The sequence below is a fragment of the Diospyros lotus genome, unplaced genomic scaffold, assembly GCF_014633365.1.
Source record: "Diospyros lotus cultivar Yz01 unplaced genomic scaffold, ASM1463336v1 superscaf1, whole genome shotgun sequence".
Taxonomy (NCBI): Eukaryota; Viridiplantae; Streptophyta; class Magnoliopsida; order Ericales; family Ebenaceae; genus Diospyros; species Diospyros lotus.
In genome coordinates, this window is record NW_026267104.1 from 2,974,272 (window position 1) to 2,995,314 (window position 21,043).

A 21,043-nucleotide genomic window follows, 5' to 3' on the forward strand; every position below is an offset into this window, starting at 1 on the left:
TCGTTACATCACCCTTTGATCTTGCAAATGGAAAATGCCTACATGACTAACAAAATCTAAAGTAGCTAACGAAAAATGGTCATGTGGCTAAATAATTTAACATAAACTCACTAAAATTTAAAAATGTAATTACTTACTCACTGAATTTTGAGATAAATTTAACAGACACTCACTGAACTTTAAAAATATAACTATTTGCTCACAAAACTTTAAAAACAAATCACGTGGAAAAATCAAAACTAAGAAATAGATAAAAATGTATGTTCATATGGGTTCAATTTTGGAAGTAAACCAAAAGTATAAATTCAACTAAAAAATCACCATAAAAATGTCTCCTCATGTGCCTCAATTCCCTCAATTCTAGAAGCAATGTAGATGCAAAAACTCAACCAAAATAATAGATAAAAATAGGTTGCTCAAATACATTAATTCTCAAAACAAATTAACAGCAAAAACTGAAACTAATCAATCAGCCTTCTTTAACCAATCAACAAATTAAAAATTTATAAAATTTTTACCTTCATTAAAAACAATGAAATTCACAAAGATGTATTAAAATGAGATCAAAAGTCAAAAACTAATTATAAAAACTATATTTATTCTATGCTAAAAACCGTTTTTAAAAAAGTATGGGAGTGGTAAGGTATCCCAACGATCAAGTCACAGTAAAATAAATCATGGCAAAGTAACCTTTACAAAAATGCAATTTTCAATTTTATGTAATTTTAAAAATAGAATAAGCTGTGTGAACACTTCGCTTATTTGGTTTTGAAATAACAACAATATCATGAATGATAATAGTTAGTCTGAAGTCACATAGCTAGTTAATTTCGCATCTCATTCTCACCTCACAATCTTGGGTGATAAATATTTTAGTCATGTGCCTCATCGCTTCACGTCGTCTCACCGCCTTATTTCTTCACCTTAAGTGAGGGGTATTTTAGATATTTTTACTATATTATATAGTCTAAAATGTAACATGTAACAAGTGATTACTAATATTATTTTCCATATTGTATTGACTTGACAATTTGGTACTAATTCTGTGTCTCAATTCCAAGGATTTGACTGCACTCCAAGGGAAAAAGAGAATGCTACAAATCACAGCAAAGAACAAAGCAAGTGAGAAATACCATAGAAGAGAATGAAGCACAACTGCAAGTTGAGTTGGTCATATGGACCTCGTTTCATACTGGCACAGCTTCGGGCCTTCTGCTGGCTTATTGCTGTTACACATTCATTCAGCATACAAACGTTAATATTCAATAAGTAATACAGAACTAAGATTTCTTTCAGGACTTAGCATAGTCGTGTTCATTGATACCTTCAGCATAATCTTTAGCTCCAAAAACAGCAGAACCAGCAACCAAAGCATTGGCGCCAGCCTCAATAACCTGCCAACATCGTAACAACCAGAAACAGTTATGTAGGGCAAATCATCAGTTTAAACATTTGTATGCAAACACTACAACGGTTCTGGATGCACATGTATCGTGCATTATTGTGAGACTATCTTTATCCTTGGGAATAAGAAGGGGGAGAAGAGGACCATCTATCTGATTCTTCAGACATTCTGCTTTTTGAGGGTTGGGGGAGGATCATCCATTGCAGTCTTAGTTTTTTAGGGCCAGATCTCTGACATAAGAAAAAGGACCTCATGATTCTGAATGGCATACCTTACATGCATTTTTTGGGCCCACTCCACCCATCTACTTCAACCCAGGGGTTCACCCCCTGCAAGAAAGAGAGAATGTCATTGTTTGCTTTGCTAGTGAGGACTCCAAGCAAGAAATGAGAACGTAATCGTACCTTCTCTGCACACATTCTTCTTAAATCTGAGATTTTCTTAACTTGGCTTTCAATAAAGCTCTGCCCACCAAATCCGGGGTTCACACCCACATAATCAAGACCAGATCAACCACTGTTCACAATCAAAGAAAATCATTCCAACAATTCTTTTCCATGTGATCTCATGAACCCACGTTGCAATGTTAAGACTTCATAGGATTAACATTTTCCTCGTGCAATATCTAATAGCAACTGAATGTTGGCCCAATCGTATTAAATTTAGCGCGCATTAAGAGGTATGTAATCTTGCTTTATGGAATTACTTAAGCACAAATTTTGTCTATCAATTTATGTTAGAATGATATTCTTTTACACCACTATGTGGGTGGATTGCATGAATTCTAACTTGTCTGTCATTTTTATCTTAGAACTGTTATTAAACACATTTAACATTTAGCATCATGCATATCTATCAAGCTGCCCCAAATTCCCCATATTCATTTTAAATAATTTCTTGCTGCGTGAATGACAAGTCTTTGCTAATCCACACCTGATCATTGATACATTGGAAAGAAGAAAGTATCCAGAGAATTGACACTGAGCAATATGATCATTTTCCTCGATATCATTTACAAGGACTACCTTAATAAAGAAACAGATCTTACCATCAAGGACATATTCAATAGCACTTAGTGGGGTAGCAGGATTTAAAACAACTCCAGCTCTGGCTGCCAGACTCTTGATCTGAATTATAAGAAAGGTTAAGATACAGTGGTTTGAGGGATATAACTAGAGCAATGAAAGAGAAAAGGCAATCTAGAATTTGGATTAAATAAAGGAGTTCCCCATTGCATGAGGCTCCCTGCTTTTGCGAGGGTAAGGGATGGGTCATCTTTGTACATGGCCTACTATCCTTGATTCCTTACTCTACAAAAGAGACTGTTTCTATTATAACTCATATTTTTTTTTAATGTATTTCAAAAAAATACAAAATAATATGATAAAAATTTTAAAATATTTTTCAATCTTACCTTGATCATATCATATTTTAGTACGAAAAGTATTTCAATATTATATTGATATAAATCTTATCTTATTTATTTTAACAAATGTTTATTCATTTTAACAAATGTTATCTAGGTGTATATATAGTAGGTGAGTGGTTGGATATTTTATATTATATACGATTAATTGAAAATATAAATATTTTAAAATTTAAATAAAGAGAATTTTTATATAACAATAAAATTATTCATTTATTTTAATGCAATTTTGAAGTTACAAGTTTAAATTTTGTGAAGTAATTAATTTTAAATTTTTAAATAAAATGTATTTAAAAAAACTTCAATAGTAAAACTTTAAATACCAAAATAGGAATTTCTGACATTGAATGGGATCTTATATTAATATAATACAATTGGTATAGTGAAAAGTCATATGATTTAAATTACACCATATTCTTCTCCTTTCTTTGACAAATTGGTAAAATTTGATAGTTTATTCTTCTCCTTTTCTCTCTCTCTCTCTCTCTATCTCTATATTTTAGTGATTGTCCAATCATTATCGAATTGAAAAAAAGACGGATAAAATAACAAAATTTTGGCTAATTCACCATACTAATAGAAGAAGAAAGAAAATAAAATATAAAATATAAAAATATTTTTGTTATATTAAAAAAAATTAAAATATGCGGAATAATGATAAAGAAAAAATGATTTTAGAGTTGTATAGTTAGGAGAAGTCTTTTTTTCTTTTTTTACCAAAAGATAAATCAAAAAAGATATAAAACTAGTTATTTAATAAAAAAAAGAAAAATAAACATGAAAAAGAACTACCATCCTGGAAATTTACAGAAATGCCCACAACCACGAGATAGAGCAAAGGGGGGGGGGGGTTTATTGAACAACACAGCAAACCATTATTCCACCGTGCAAAGAACCAGAAAAAGAAAAAGGGAAAGAGAATTAAGGAAGCTCCGAGAGACGACAATTTCCAACTTCCATCTTCTTCTTCTCAGAGACGAAACCCCTATCAGGTCGACAGCAGCTTCACACGCTCTTCCGACGAGCGGCAATTCTCCATGACTTTCCCGCTGGCGAACAGCGCCGCCGTCTCCCTGTTCGCAGCCTTTTCCGGCAGGCTCTGTTCCGCCGCCGCCATGTCTACCGGATCCTTCCTTTTCGAGGAGGTGCCTGCCATTAACACAGGTAACAATTAATCAAACACCGTGGTATGAGCAGTACTGCGCAGAGCACAATGATCATGACATTTCGATATCTCTGCAAAAAATATTACTCTCCAATGTGCCACAAATGACGGATCCGTGAGCTTAATTTAAAGTAAAGAAGAGAGGAAATTCTGTTAGGATTGTCGGTCGGCGATTCCATAAAAAATAAAAAAGAATAGGTATTCACGTTTACATTACACTTTTTTATTTTTTAATAAAAATATATTAATTAGATTAAAAATCCATCTCTAATCTAAACAAATAATATTACTCGTATATATATATTTCTTATATTCCCTTGTCTTCCAACAATGTAATGTTCAAGCTTACTATACTTATTATGCTAGTAGACATTGTATCAGAGTATTAAAATATTATTAATTACATGAATAAAGAAAAAATATTCTTACCATGAAAAGATTTTATACGAATATGCATCCATAGATTGAGCAACTCATTTTCTCTTAAAGGCTTCACTAGATAGTCGGTTGCCCCGTATTTCAAGCACTTGCCAATATCACATACTTGATCCGGTGTTGAATATACTGGAGAATTCAAAACCAATTCACAAATAAGAACTTATTTTCCTATATTATTTGTGAATAAGTACTAAGAAAATGCTAAAAACTTAACTAAAAGTAAATTTAGGATTTCCTAAGCTACATTATGAACAAGCAAGTAGAAAGAAAATATTAAAAAGCTTTGTAAATAAGTGAGTATAAAGAGAAAATTAAAAATTTTACTTAAAAGTAAACTTACTGATAAGTGGAATGGATTTGAGCTCTGCATTTTGTGTGATGTACTTCAAAATCTTGGCACCATTGGCCACCAAAAGGTAAACCTCAGCTAGTATGATATCGACATGTGGCCCTTCAACCGTTAAAGCATTAACTGCATCTCTAGCTGACCACGCAGAGGTTACTGTGAACCAAGTGCGTATGATGGGTCAGAAATGCAACGACATGCTTTCAAAGCCTCAACTAATTTTCTTTTATATTGAAAATATGAACGTAAATATAGACAAAATATTTAAAAGGATTACTAGAAGCCATGTAGCCAATCTCATCTTGTGGGATCAAGGCCCATCTTATTGTTTGTGCTTTTTGTATGCATTTGGTTTACCAAGATAACCACATTTAGCAGCGTTGTGTTTAGTTAAGTATAGAGAGTGATAATGCATAATACCCTGATAAGAGCATTTGCAGAGAAGGGTGAGAACTTCTTGACAACTCTCAGGATCACTGTCACAAAGCAGGATCCTCACTTTGCTGCGCACTTCTTCAATGTCATTGTTGTGGATTCTATAGAATCCTCCTCTGCTCTTCACTATGCCCTTTCCCTTATCCATGCCAATTACTAATCCCCTGATAAACCCTAATTTGACTCAGAAAAATATCTCTGGCACCCACCCAACAATATCTTTGGCACTAAGTCTCTTCAGCTTATATATAGCTTCAAACCAACAACCCATGTGTTCTAAAATATCTGCACCGAGGCATGTGTTAGAGACAAGAGTTTGGCATACCAAATTGTTAGGTTTGGCCTAATTTCTAGGTACGTAACTTACACTCGGGCTGATGATGTTGATAAGCGCAACGCAGTAGTTGATAATTTAATCGGATCATATAAATTCTACCGTGTTAATTATCTCTATCCATGATTTCTCCATCATCTGTACAATGCAGCCATCCATAAGAAGGAACGACAAAAATATCATAGCAGAAAAGGGCTGTTTTGAAATGCTTTCTTTCAATCCATGAGATGACACTGCCTTTTGCCAAATCATGTTAGATAACACACACCCCCACCAAAAAAAAAAAAAAAAAAAAAAGAACAATTTTCATGCGATTCTTTACCTTGTGCTCTCTTTCTTTCTGGCTGGCCTGGGATAGTTTCCATCTGTTTTAGAGATGAATTAGACAACATCTGCATCAACTCATAGTTCTTTAGCACCAACTAGTCAAGCATTTTGATGATGTCCTGAACTGACTTGAGAAAAATATCCGCACCTACTCACATGGAACTCTGCCTTCAAATGACACGAGAAAAAAATCCACACCTACTCACATGGAAGAGAGTAAGAATCTTCACCTTCAACCTAAATGATGGTACTTTAATAGAACTTTGTGCCAATCCAAAAGACCTAGTCTGTTCTTTGCTCGAATCATGGATATGAAACTGAACAAGATAGTACGCATAAGACTATCATCTATGAGGGTCAGAGAAAAGTCATTTATGTATGTAGTTTTACTTTTATTTTTGCAAAGAGAGTGTTCCTACAACTTGATCCTATAATGTTCTAGTCATCATGAGCAATCTTATAGATGCATTCACTATTTTGACAAATAATTTTCCAGCTAAATTAAAGCCCTCAAGCTTACACTCAGTGAACAACTTGGAACAGAGAATTGCTGGAATAATTTGTTCAGATAAGCAAATTTATCAGCAAGGGTTACTGGAGTTACATCAACATAATCATGAAGCTCCAAAAGGAACCCACAAATTTGGGAATTTACAAGTTACTTCAGTTATCTTTTCCACTTTCAGCATCCACCTCCATTTTATTTAACCTAACAAATTAGAATGACAAATCCTAAAGAGTTAAACATGTTATAAATTTGCATAGAAGACGACCGATCAGGTAGAATGCACTATCAGCTTCTTTGCCACCAGCCGGATACCAGCACTCTGCTGATAGTCATATGTGTCCAAGGAGAAGTAGGCATCCACGAAAGTGCCAGGAGTGAACAATGAATCAAGTTCTACAACATCAAACCTACTGAACACGAGCTTCCGCGGGGTGGAAGAAGATTCCTTTTCATATATCTCTGTGGACCATCTGGCAACATTCCCGTCCGCTACATTAGCTATGCTGGAAAAACATGTAGAGAAGAGGATAAGTTTCCAGTAACAGCAAGAGAGTTCCCTAATTAGCCGTTACTGCTTTATTGCCTCTTGCAAATACAACAATAAAAGGAATGGAATTCAGATATTAACACCTATTCCAGCTTAAAGTTCCCAGTAGAACCCAAATTTCTTTGGTGTTTCCCCCATTCTCAAATGAAGCCCCAAAACAGAATCACACATCTAAAGAAAATACCAGCCAAAATGAGGAGAGCATACTTTATTATTGAATAGAATTGACCCCATTTGGGAAAGAGAAACAGCCAATAAATGGGAGAAGAAGCATATGTGTCCACAAGCACCTAAGAAAAACTTCCAATATGTAATGTGTATGAACATGTCAGCAATGAAGGGATGCTTATTTAACTTGCATTTTGTAATGGATACACTAGAATGGCACTAAAAGTAGAATGAGTATCACATTTGTTAAAAATGAAAAACTTTAAAAGTGTGTTAATTAATATTTCCATTTTGTATCAGATCAGTGAAGTATAAAAGCATAGTTACTATACATATATGAACTTTGAGGAGAAGATAAACTTACTGCAATCGCACCATAGGTGAGTTGAAGAAACCAGGCTTTCTGGTCACTATATGTCTCCACTCAGAACTGCTACCAGAATCTACAGACAATTTTTGTGCAAGATTATCACACACATCCAAAACCTGGCAAAGTCTTGGGGTAGCGTCCACAACAAAATTCAACCGTGGCCGGCCAGCATAATCAACAAATTTTGTACTCATTCCAAACCGCACTTTCAACTTAGTACAGCAAAGCTGCAGTGTAATATTTTTGTGCAATATCTGAATTCTTTGAGTACCACGAAAAAATGGGGCAAGAGATGCATTGATAAAAGGAATAGAAACTTCATCAGGCTGTAAGAAGTCAGTATAGCCACTGGAGCCCTTGGAGCCAGCAGCAGTAGAAGTCTCTGGAGATTCTGAAACTGAGCTAGATTCTCCATCCATGGTGTCATCTTGTTGAAGGGATTCTCTCTCCACTTCATCAGTTAGTCGGCTCATGACAAAAGGGTCAGCCCGACCTGCACTGGGTTCAGCATGATCCAGAACAATATCCCGTGTGTTAGGAGGAGCCATAAGAGACAGTATTGGATGTTTTGCTTCTACGTTTGCATTCCTATGATCTGACAATGGGTGATTTTCACTTCTGACACTTGATGAAGATGCATTTATGTTCACGACCATACCACCTGGAGAAGCATTTGCATTTGCATGATTTCTTGTGGTAGCATTTGGAGAAACCCAACTGTTTGCTGTAAGTATGTCTGGCAGGCTTGATTCCTAGATGAATAGGAAAATCATTACAATAATCAATTCACTTAACAACATAAATTGGATGTAAATTAAAAAAATAAAAAAAAGAAATGATCAAATATTAAAGTTATGCAGTTTAACAAACATAACAAGGAGGCAATTCTGCAATGAAATAGGAGGTCAGTTAAAGTCACATGGTTTGATACCTCAAATGGATATCAATTGGCTGTGGACTAAGCATTATCATTATTTCTTTAGTTAAAAAGCAAGAGCTTTAAACTTAAAAAACAGTAAATGTTTACCAAGAAAAGTACTGTTGCACAGTACTTGAGAACTTCAAGATTCATCCGGACGTCATCTAAACTCCTGAGAAATCAACAAATTGTAGATTCATTAGAAACTTACTGCAGATTCATTCTGGATTTCTGAATGCCAATATGTATATTGGTCATTCTGAAATAATACATGCACGTGTTCCAATCTGTTATATCCTACTAGCCCAGAAGCCTTAAAAATTGTTGGCTTTAGACAGATCTGGCCAAATTGATACAGATGGTCAAGCACAAGCAGGCTTCAGGAAGCACTAGAACCACATCCCGCCTCCTAAACTAGCAGAATAAAAGAAAAGGAAATAACAGGGAAGGGTGCAGCCAAACAACAGTCTGCATTCAAATAACTTTCCGTCCCACCAATAGACAAGAAGTAAAAAGAGGAGATATAACATAATGTAAGATTATAATACAGTTGTCAGAATTTATAATATAAACAAGTGATCATTATATTCACTATAGTTGAAGACTAAAGAATGGAGAAATGGAGATCTATTCTAACGGGGTGGAGAGCATATTATATTACCTATGTGTTTGCTGTCCAAGCTCAAAATAACTTGCAAGTGTGGCCATCTGTATAGAACAATTCGGTTGCATCAGCACCCCAAACAAAGGACCAATCAAATGCCATTAGCTAGCTATTACCATAACCCATCATATCTGCATAAGTTGAAAATTTCTGATATCATAGATAATGGACATCAACTAACTCTGAAAAATAACATTGAAGACAAATAAGAACAGGGAAATATGCCATCAGAACACATCCTTGACAGAGCCTTAGACCCAACCTTTTGCTCAGCCATTTAGATAAACTCCAAAAGACCAAAACGGGTAAAAAAAGGACATGATGTAGATATCCTGGGATGGGGGGTGCAGCCTCCAAAATTACGAAGTTCACCATTTGATTAGCCAGTCTTCCTTGAATTCAGTACAAGATCATATAAATATGTTCAACACCCACCCCCCCCCCCCCCCTCCCCGAAAAAAAAAAAAGCCTAACAATATCCTAAAAAGTTTTTTGAGTTTCAAAAATATAGCACGCAGATGAATTTCTGAAGCAACCATGTGAGAAAAAAAAAATCTGAATCTTAAGAAATCACTAACTAATTGTGCTACTGCTTTATTTTCGCAATGACGTCAGAAAGCAGGAACAGACAGAAGCAGAGATTGGGTAGAACAAATTGATCAATACTGAAGTCAAAACCTACATGAGCATTGAAATCCAAGCAGTAAGAGATGAGAGAAGACAACTCTGAATGTAAAAATAAGATAAATGGGACTGCAAAGATGTAAATAAGATGCACTAACTCAATTTGAGCCACCAGAAATGTAAAACAGAATGTTCAGAGACATAAATTCAGCCGAGTCAAGGCAGCTTATATACTTAGCCTGATTATGATAAACCCATAGAAACAAAAATATAAATTATTTATAAAAATTCTATCCTGATGCATAAGGACTATAATTTTCCAAAAATCACCTCTCCCATCCCATATTTAACGTCATTGCCAAACTACAATCCATTTCTGAATTTGGATAAATCATTTAAAAATTTTGAAGAATTTGTCACTAATATTTGAGTTTTTTTTTTGTTGCTCTTTTGACTATCCAACCCATGCAGCTGACACCTAGCAGGATTCATAATTTTCTTTTAAATGATTTTTCCAAATCCAGAGCAAGGTTCCAATGTTATCCCCAAATTCAGACAACCAATTGAAACTCAGGAAATGAGATTAAACCGGCCTCTGGTTAAAAAAAAAGAAAAAGTAAGTGGATATGGCTACAATTAACTCTGCTTGTAGTTATCTAGTGCTGGTCCCAAGCCTGGAGTAGGCAGGCCAGCAGCCAGTGTCAGGCTCAACGAAAGGTGATCTAGAATTTATATAGTCGACCCACGTATTAGGATAGAAACTTAGTAGGTTGTGTTAAGGCTACAATTAGACAAGTCACTGAAAAAATAATTGAACTGTTTGAACAGAGATAATACCTTCATATCACCGGCTCTCTTACCAAACCTCTGAGTTAACAGAGCCAACGAATCAATCGTGCCCTTGGGCTCCGGCGGCGGCCGGTTGATCTCCGCAAAAGCTTCCCGTATCCGAGCACAGTCGAACCTCAGTATGTTGTGACCCGCCCATATCCTCCCTACAACCACCTCCCAATCAAACCTCAAAAAAACACCCAAAATCGAATCCCTAGAAACACGAACATACCGTGGAGAATATCGAAGACCCGGTCGGCAATTTCGGCAAAGGAGGGGGCGGAAAGGACGGCGTCTTTGGTGATGCCATTGCAGCGGACGCTGAGGCTGGAGATGAGGGAGAGGTTAGCGGGTCGGACCAGGGTCGAGTAGCTCTGGAGCTCCACCAGTTTCCTGGGGCAAACCAGGATGGCTCCAAATTCGAGGAGCGCGAATCCCTGTCCGGGTCGGGTCGGGATGGTGGTCTCCACGTCGAAGAAGGCTAATTCGGATCGGTCGGCACTGGAAACCATTTCCCAGAGAAAGAAGCGAATAGGATGACAATTTGTATGTATCAGCAGTGCGTATATATGTAAACATATATAATGGAAATGGCGGGTAGGGTTTCGGTTTCGCCGTGACCCACACGAAGAAGAAAGATGCAGATGGATTCGCAAGCAAGTAGAAAGCGTGGAGTATGCCCTTGGATTTTGTTATGGTTTTTAATTTTTATTTTTAAATAATTTAATTTTGAAATTGAATGCCCCCACAAGTGATAATAAATTGTCGTTAATTAGAAAGACTGATTTGGGATTTTGGAATTACTTAGGGCCTGTTCTCTTTGCTATTTTCGACCCGTTTTCTGTTTTCAATTTTTCAAAATACTCAAAACATGTTCTCTTTGTTATTTTCAAAAACAGATTTTCAAAAACAAGAAAAAAAATTGTGAAGAAAACGCAAAACAGGAAAAAATCGTTTTGGTCGTTTTCAAGCCAAAACACGGTGGAAATTGAAAACACGGAAAACGCCTCATCTTCCTTCTCACGCAGGCCTTCTCTCTCAGATTCCATCTCTCTTCCTCCTCCTGAAACTTGAGCACTCCCTCTTCCTTTTCTCTTCCAAGCTTCACTCTCTTTTCCGACCAGCAACCCATATCTTCCTCGCCGTCGATCGCGCTAGCCATGGCCATCACCGCCGCCAGCGGTCGTCGACTGCCATCTCTTTCCCTATTCCAGATCTGACTCCATCTTGCCTGTCAATCGCGCTTGCCACGACCATCACCACCGGGAGCAGTCGTTGGCCGCCATCTCTTTCTCTCTTCCAATCGTCGTCGACTTCCTCTCTTCCTCGTTCGCCATCGCAGTGCTTGCCACCACCATCGCCACCGCCACACGTCGTTGTGACCAGCAACCCAGATCTACCGCACCTTGCCTTCACCCAGGCCGGTTGTTTCTTCTTCCCCTTGGCTGTTTGCTTATGCCGGTCGTGTCTTCTTCCTCGTCGCTGGTCGCCGCGCCTTGTCTTCGCTTAATTTGATTTGTATTCTGATTTCAGTAATTCTTTGTATTCTGATTTCATTAATTTTGTTTCAGTGATTTCATTAAGATGTTTAAATCTGGATCTCTGTTTGTAATTTGATGCTTAAATTTGAATCTATGTTTGTAATTTTTGGATTATGAATCTGTTTTGGTGAGGAAATAGGGTTTTAGATTTCAAAAATATGATGTGTTCCTTGATTCTTTTAAAGATTTTTGGAATGGCTCTTGGATTTCAGATTTCAAAAATATGTTGGGTTGATTGAGTTTGTTTGGTGATTGTTGGTATGATAAATGAGATTTTTATTGGCGATTTTTTGTAGTGTAATTTTGTGTCTTTAGTTTTGAAAGATGACAGTGGCCTAATTCATTATAACTGATTACATGTGCTTGTTGTGAATAGATGCACAAGAATTTTAGATGCACAAGCGCATTATAACTAATTATGTGTCTTTGTGTGTGTCAAATGAATAGATGGATTCAAAATGTATGATGAAAGTGAATAACTATATATGGCATTATAACTAATTATTTTGTTCTTGTTGAGTTATGTTAAATTGTATATATATATTTTTTGTTGAAAATGTAACATATAGGTACATATATATATCATTGTCACCATACAATTAAACATTTTTTTGTTAAAGTTAATTTATTTTTTGTTTGTATTTTTTTTAATGAGAAAAAAATATTACAAATTTACTAACTTCAAAATATATATTATTAATAATATACTAGTATTAAATTATTTTAATTTAATAAATAATAAAAAAATTTAAAATTTTAAAGTAAACGCGTTTTCTAATTTTTAATTTTGAAAAACAGTTTTTCAGAATGACAAAAAGAACGCGTTTTCAAAAATTTCAAAACAAACACTCAAAACACAAAACTGAAAATGAATTTAAAACTCAAAACTGAAACACGAAGAGAACACCACCTTAGCATCTCAACATCTTTGATTATAATTTCTAATATTTTTTACGTTTTATTTTATAAAGAAATGATTTTTTTTTTTAATTTGAACCAACAAGAATATTCTTTACCAACAACACCCTATGGCTGATATTCTTTACTTATCTCTATTGAACGCAATTCACAGGAATGCGATTTTGTTCACCCCTTTAACGCGAGGACCATCTGATGGATGCCCTGGTTCCCGGAAGGGTGATTTTTGCCTAACTATCACAGGATAGAAGGTAGAAATCGGGATTGTGAAGAACACTTCACTAGTTACGTTTTTGATTTCTCATTAGCCTCAAATGAAAGGAGATCAAAGCCTTATATTGTGGCTGACAATGACCCCTTAGATGCCTAAGTACATGAATGCAGAGAATGTAACTTAAGCAACTACATGAATGCAAGCAATAATGCAGTACATCAATGCTGGAAATAAAGAGATACATGAATGCTGAAAATAAAAGAGCAATTAAAGGAAATACATAATGTATGCAAATTATGTATCTATTGAAGGAGCCAGATCAAGTGAACTGACTTGGCTCTTGGTCTTCATCTGATGGCTGGACGAAATGGGCTGATGGGCCTGTTGGACTGGGCCTGTGATGGGCTAGGTCTGGTGGGCTTCATCATGCTGGGCTAGGCTGGCCCCTTGTGGCTGCACTGTGGGTTGACTGTGCATGCTGGTGCTGGGCTGCAGCCCCAGATGGCACCTGTTGGTGCACTGGTTGGTATGGCGGAGCCTCGCTTGGCGCAGCATGCTTGTCACTGCTATCGGGTTGCTGAGAACTCTCGCATGTTGCGCCAATGTCCGGGCTGTTGTCCGAGTCGAGTGTGTCCCAAACCTCAAGAGCTGAGACTTGAGTTCCTAACATTCCCCGCCCCTTCAGAAGCATCTTGTCCTCAAGGTGCATGTGAGGAAACTGGTAGGTTGAATGCTGAATGGATTTCCAAGTCTCGTCCTTGGGTGCTATGTTGCGGTCCTCCCAGATTTGCTTAGGCACGGGTAACGGCTGCAGTAGGCCATTTGGCGGGCCTTGCTGCACAAGCATTGCGCCCCTGCCTACATCGCTGGCATCAGTATGGCCCTCGAATGGTTGCGAAAAAACTGGCATAGCCAAGCACACTTGTTGGCCTGCTAAGGTAAACTCCATGGCCATCTGCTTGTAGTCAAACACAACTTTGCCCAGTTGGGCTAACCACTGCGCCCCCAACACACTATCCATCCCGACTAATGGTATGGAAAACAAATCAACAGTAATTGGAATGTGCTGAATCTTTAGACTCACGGCCCTGCACTGCTGTGTGCATGTGAGGCGTTCTCCGGTGGCAACTTGCACGTTAAAAGGCTTAATGATGGTTGTGGGAATCCATAGTCGGTGTGCCATTTGGGTGCTGATGAAGTTACAAGTCGACCCGCTATCTATCAGCAAACTGATGGCTGTGCCCTTGAGCCATGCTGTCACTAGCATAGTCTGTGGCCCCATGGATGCTGTCAGCGCATGAAGGGACGCCTCTGGCAGATCCTTAGGCTCCATCTCGTTGTTGGCTGCAGGCATGTTAAAAGGCATGCGTGGGTGTGACTCTTCATCTTCCTCCTCCTTTGGTGGGTCATCTACCTCGATAAAAAAAGATTGGGCCACTTTGCACTTGTGGCCGATGGTGAATTTTTCGTTGCAGTTGAAGCAAAGGCCTTGCTCTCGCTTCTTCTGCATCTCGGCATATGATAGCCTTCGGACTCCAGGCGGTATTTGTTTGCTACCTGCGGCTTGTGGCACAAGCAGTGGCTTTCTCTCGTGCGTGCTGGAACTAGATTCGTCCGTGGCAGGCCCTTTGTGAATAGTCGCCTTGTGCATGGAGCGCAACTGGTCATCTTTCAACCGAGCAACATCAATTGCTTGGCTCATCGTGGTGGGTCGGTGAAGCTTGACTTCTGCAGCAATATCCAGAAATAGGCCCCCAATGAATGCCCCTATCAAGGCCTTCTCTGGCCAATCTTCAACTTGTGTGGACACCCTTTCGAATTCCCGCTGGTAGTCCCTCAAGGATCCTGTCTGCCGCATCTTTGACAGGACTTCATCATAGTCCACAAAGCCGGTAGGGCCAAAACGGGTGCGTACCTCCATTTCGAAATCCTTCCAACGGATGCCCCTGCCTTGGTTGTCATAGGTGCGTGACAGCCACTGCCACCAATGGCTCGCCTCGCCCTCAAGGTAATAGGCGGCATACTCCACCTTTTCCTTGCTGCTCATGTCTTGTGACTTGAAAAATAAATTGGCACAGGTTGAGCCAAGAGATAGGATCCTCACCCGAAAATGTGGGAAATTGTAGGCGTGGTTTGAAGGCTGGCCGGTTGGTGCTTGTGGGATTCCAATTGCCGCCTCGTGCGTCTGTCTCGAATTCACCATCAGAGCCTGATTCAGATTTGTGGCTTGCTGATGCAACAGATCGCCGCCTGTGGGAAGATGAACGGCTATTGCTGCGCCTTGGCGCCTGTTGCTGTTGCTGCTCCACCAAGATGGTCAGATTCTGTAGCGTCCGCTCCAACTGTGAGAATTTTTCGTCCATGGTGTTGGCCATGTTCTCCAAATTCTCAATACGGTCCTTGTGCGTCTGTCCTCCCGCCATTGTTGGATGACCGTTGGATAGACAACTTCTAGAAACGTCTTCCAAGCACCAGAGCTTCGAAAGAGAGGATGGCAAACCTCTCAACGAGAGCACCAATGATCGATGCCCTGGTTCCCGGAAGGGTGATTTTTGCCTAACTATCATAGGATAGAAGGTAGAAATCGGGATTGTGAAGAACACTTCACTAGTTACGTTTTTGATTTCTCATTAGCCTCAAATGAAAGGAGATCAAAGCCTTATATTGTGGCTGGCAATGACCCCTTAGATGCCTAAGTACATGAATGCAGAGAATGTAACTTAAGCAACTACATGAATGCAAGCAATAATGCAGTACATCAATGCTGGAAATAAAGAGATACATGAATGCTGAAAATAAAAGAGCAATTAAAGGAAATACATAATGTATGCAAATTATGCATCTATTGAAGGAGCCAGATCAAGTGAACTGACTTGGCTCTTGGTCTTCATCTGATGGCTGGACGAAATGGGCTGATGGGCCTGTTGGACTGGGCATGTGATGGGCTAGGTTTGGTGGGCTTCATCATGCTGGGCTAGGCTGGCCCCTTGTGGCTGCACTGTGGGCTGACTGTGCATGCTGGTGCTGGGCTGCGGCCCCAAATGGCACCTGTTGGTGCACTGGTTGGTATGGCGGAGCCTCGCTTGGCGCAGCATGCTTGTCACTACTATCGGGTTGCTGAGAACTCTCGCCTGTTGCGCCAATGCCCGGGCTGCTGTCCGAGTCGGGTGTGTCCCAAACCTCAAGGGCTGAGACTTGAGTTCCTAACACCATCACCCTCATTGTTTTTGTAAGCGAAAAATAACAGGATGGCAATAAAAAATTATCTCATGCCGTTCCGTTACTTTTCACTCTCACAAAAACAATGAGGGTGATGGTCACCCCGGGTGAACAAAATCGCACTCAATTCGCAGGATATACAATCATTAACCTAGCCAGCAGCCTCTTTTTTATGATTGGGGTCATTACTCATTAGAGATGCTATTTTTAGGAGTGTTCATCGCAAAGACCCTGAGACAAGAAAACTGCAAGAAATACAACTGAAGAAACGTAAGGACAAAAGACGCATTAAGCATCAAAATTCATACTGGCATGTGAATCCTAAGAAAATAACAAAATCCCAAAAGCCAGTAAACGAATTGAAATAACATCAACTCATCAAAGCCTCTCCTAGCCAGCTTCGGAAAGAAAAAACACGAGCTATGACATGGAGCTCAGTGAGAAATCAGCCCGCTGACATTCTCTGTGCGCCATTTCATCAAGCACCCAAGAGACAGGATAGTGCATCGCTTTCACAAACAATGCAATTTGGCTAGTCCCATTTCCCCCTTTGAAATGAGCAGTGAACGCCTTCAAGTTCGCCGCCTTCTCACTCAAGGTGGTAGGCAGAGAACCGAATCAATGTTTAGGCAATCCATGAACACATACGAGGAGATGCATGTGTATGCAATGGTGTAAGTGTGGTGTCTACAATAACAACAGGGCTTAAAATGAAGTTCTCTTACCTTCTTTGCGTTGCTGCTTCTATTCCCTTTAGGTGGAGAAGTGTCCCTCCCGCCAGATGTGTTATCTGCTCCCGAGCAGAAATGTTCTCTAAAGCTTATATATACTAACCTCTCTTTTTACATGAAAACTCGAGTTTGTATTTAATGGGGCAAACAGGAGTATCTCTTGTGAGCCAGATCTGCCAGCTGCCTTATTTTCTCTCTATTTCAGTGATTTTGGCTCATAGAATCTTCATCTCTCTCCATACCAACAGTTGCCAAGCGTAGAGCTTTTCTAGAGAAAAATCTTTTAGGCAGCTTCCCTTGTGTATAGCTGCTAGCACAGGACCGTTTCGATTATCTTGCCCATTATAAACTTAGGCATTAATTAGTTTTGGACCATTATATACAACTCAGCCGCAAGGATCATCTAGCCTACACTTGTGCCATTCCAGCATTACTGGGTTCCCAAACCCAGTTGAGGTATTAAATGTTGATTGACTTATTGAATGTTAAATGTTAAATATCAAATATTAAATGTTAAATCTAACCAATAAAATACTAACACTGAGTTTGGGACCCAATGAGTTCCCCAAACTTTGTCCATAACAAAATCCCCAATAAGCCCTACACTGTCCCAAAGGCAGTGTGTCCAACTGCGCAAGTTAACACCTAAATTTGTGAAAGAACCCAACTTTGTTTTTGGTTTTATTCTTCTCATTCTATATAATGTGTGTATGAATGGATTACAGATAAAAATCTTTGCCCATTTATTTCTAAGACCTTTCTAACGTATTCTAAATTATTTTTGAACAATTTTTTGGACCTATTGACTCGGTCCTAACTTGGGTGTAAAATAACTAATTTGCCCTTGGGGTCATTTTACCTATTTGAGACTCCAGTCTCAATTTACCCCAATTGCCCGGATTTCACTAAATCTTGAGTTTCAATTTGTCAGGATGTCAGACAATTTTGATCACAAGCAACCTCCAAAGACACTTTATGTACGACAGCACAAAGGAAGAAACTCACTTATAAATCATGTATAACACTACAAAGTAAGTTTAAGATCCAGATCTCCAACGAAAATGGAAATGGAACTAGGATAAGTTGCTACAAAAAGTTGATGGCATTGAATCTTTAGTTCTTTATGCATGTCATTGAATTTCTTTACTGCAGATTGAATTTGTGGAAACCTAAAGCAAAGTAGGGGTAAGGCTGCATACAAAAATGACCCTCCCCCGACTCTCATAATGTAGGGAGCGTTGTCTATCAGGGATGCCCTTTTTTTAGACTGAAAGCAATGCATGTGAGTGCATTCTCAGAAGACTGTCCCAACAAACATACCAGAACGAAAGGCCATGAAATCAAGTTGCAGAACATCTATCACAAGAACTTAACAAATTATCCTTCAACCCTGTTTCTATTTTTGCCTGAAGAAGCTTTCCATGATCTTAATCTTTGACAACTGCAAGAAGTTCCACTGCGGCTTCAACTATTTTTTTACCTTGCCATAGCTGCATAGCTTTTTTCATCTTCGAAACTAAATAAAATCACGCTAGTTATACAAATTCATTGTATAAGAAGAGTTGCTTTAACAGAGATTATTCATTTATCAGAGATGTAATCACATTACCATGTATATATTAGGAAGACGTTTACCTGTATAGTTGCCCAATCACAAACATCACCGGACAATACTAGAAGAATGTTCATGACGTCAAAGGTTCCCTTCTCTTTTCTTCACTCATTCATCAATATGATCAACATGAACACAGGGAACACCAATTTATTCTTCGTAGTGTCAGTTCTATTAGTCGTTGAACTACTTTTCCGGAGCTGAGAATGGTACTTCAGTACCTGCAGAATTCCATGAATAAATCACTACAGAGTTGAGAGGGTTAAAAAGATGAGACATCTAGAGCAATTATGCTGACCATTCAAGAATATCAGATACCTTTCATTTTCCACGTGTTGCTGCTTGTCCCATTGAAACAATGCCATCTCAAAATGAGATGATAGAAGTATGTGAAGAATCTCACAAAAATTTGCAGGTTATGAGAAATGATGAAGAGATCCTTCCTAAAAGGATTAATTCATGTGATTTAGATGCAGATGAATCACAAGCTAAAAACAGCTTCCATAACCCGTCCTACTCTTCATTGTCCAAAAGCACCTCTAAGATGCCTGGCTTGTATCCATCACATTTGATACTTGCAGTGATCTCGCCAAGCAACTTATAGATCAAATATGTATCCTTATGGGTCATATCATCTGCTAAAAATTCATGAATGACTCCATCTGTTTGGACCCAACTTCTGCCAGGAGGCTTCTTTACACCCATCTCAACCATCTTTTGTCTCACGGTTGCAACATCCAGCCACTTTCTAGTTGCTGCATACAAGTTTAATAAAAGAACAAGATAGCCAGCAGCTTGGTCAGGGTCATCAAGCTCAATGGCCAAATTTCGAGCTACATGGGAGGCAAGTTCCACATTCTTGTGAATTCTACAACCACCAAGAATAGCTCCCCAAACAGCATAATTTGGTTTCATGGGCATTGCCTCAACCAGACTGTATGCTTCATCCAAGAAACCAGCACGGCTTAGGAGATCAACTATGCACCCATAATGTTCAATCCTTGGCTTGATGCTCCAAATCTGATTCATGCACTTGAAAAGTTGTCGTCCCTCGTCAACAAGGCCAGCATGGCTGCAGGCAGACAAGACTCCAAGGAAGGTTATCTCATCAGGTCTTGCTTCATTTGCTCCAGAGCACTGCATCCAGTAAAAGATACGGAGAGCTTCTTCTCCTCGTCCTTGTTTAGCAAAACCAGTGATCATACTTGTCCAAGAAACAGATGTTCTCCGCGGCATATCTAGGAATACTTTATAAGCTTCCTCAACCAGACCGCAGCTGGCATACATGTGTATTAGTGCATTGTTCAGTGACACCAAGACGGGTTGGTTTCTATACCTAAAGGTCTCACCAATGTAAGAATGGATCCACCTACCTAGTTTCAAGTCTCCTAACTCGGCACACGCCGATAATGCTGCAACCAGTGCCACTTGGTCCAATTCTACGTTTGCTCTCCGCATCTCATGGAACAAAGACAAGGCCTGTTTATGCTTTCCATTTTGAGCACAACCAGCAATCATGGTCGTCCACGAGACAACACTCCTCTCCGGCATCTCATCAAAAATCCTATTTGCAGCATCAATGTCCTTATTCCTGAGATAACCCACAAGCAATGAATTCCAAGTCACAACATTTCTCTCAGACATTTCATCAAACATTTGGCGCGCATCACCTAGGCCCCGTCCATCCATAGCATATAAATTAATCAAATTTGTCTGAACAAACACATTCGACCAAAACCCATTCGACACCACTTTCCCATGCATCTGCTGGCCCTCTGTCAACAACCCAGACCTCGCACAAGCACTAATAACGAACGAATAGGTGAACCCATCAGGCGCCGCTCCAGCCGCTTCCATCCGATTGTAGAGCTCTACCGACTTCCTCGGCATTTCACCCCGAGCGTGGCCTCTTATCATCTGATTCCAAACAGTAGTACTCGGAATTTCAATTTGTCCGAAAGCTCGACAGGCATTTACCAGATGACCAGAAGCGATGTACAGATTGAGCAGCTGTACAAGAATGAAGTTCTTCTGCGAAAGGCCGTTGATGAGTATTTGCGCGTGGATTTCAGAGATGTTCTTGATACTGTTGCAGCCGTGCAATAGAGAGAAGAGGCTCTGTTGGAGAGCTCTGAAGCTTGTCGGATGGGCAGCAATGGATGCTTCAACTGCCATATATATAAAATGAAATCACAGATAAAGATTCGATGGAAAGGAAAAGAATTTGTCCCTCGTCACAGTGAAACAACATGGTGTGGGTTTTGAGCTGTTCGGCTTACCCTAGCAAAATAAGAACATGTT

General features: G+C 39.1%; 1 protein-coding gene across 6 annotated transcripts; it reads right to left on the minus strand.

Annotated features, from left to right (window-relative positions):
* Window positions 1-3,580: 3,580 nt before the first annotated feature.
* On the minus strand, window positions 3,581-21,002 carry LOC127793015 (protein NEN1-like). Of its 6 annotated transcripts, none has more exons than XM_052323752.1 (12): window positions 19,061-19,251; window positions 18,766-18,963; window positions 10,740-11,008; window positions 10,514-10,671; window positions 9,050-9,096; window positions 8,497-8,560; window positions 7,464-8,221; window positions 6,025-6,887; window positions 5,872-5,941; window positions 4,775-4,936; window positions 4,426-4,560; window positions 3,581-3,980 (listed from the first exon to the last, which is right to left on the minus strand). In XM_052323752.1, exons 2-8 carry the CDS (start codon window positions 18,789-18,791, stop codon window positions 6,653-6,655), a joined length of 1,557 nt encoding a protein of 518 aa, XP_052179712.1. In that variant the 5' UTR covers window positions 18,792-18,963; window positions 19,061-19,251; the 3' UTR covers window positions 3,581-3,980; window positions 4,426-4,560; window positions 4,775-4,936; window positions 5,872-5,941; window positions 6,025-6,652. The 6 variants fall into 6 exon arrangements, with proteins under 6 accessions (XP_052179712.1, XP_052179711.1, XP_052179710.1 ...); XM_052323751.1 differs by adding an exon at window positions 5,201-5,687 and having other exon boundaries at window positions 5,872-6,887; XM_052323750.1 differs by having other exon boundaries at window positions 5,872-6,887.
* Between the last annotated feature and the right edge of the window lie 41 nt (window positions 21,003-21,043).

What these genes read in the sequence shown, in the direction of transcription:
- LOC127793015 (XM_052323746.1), bottom strand. Translation starts at nt 15,383, where the DNA reads ATGGTGAATTCGAGACAGACGCACGAGGCGGCAATTGGAATCCCACAA.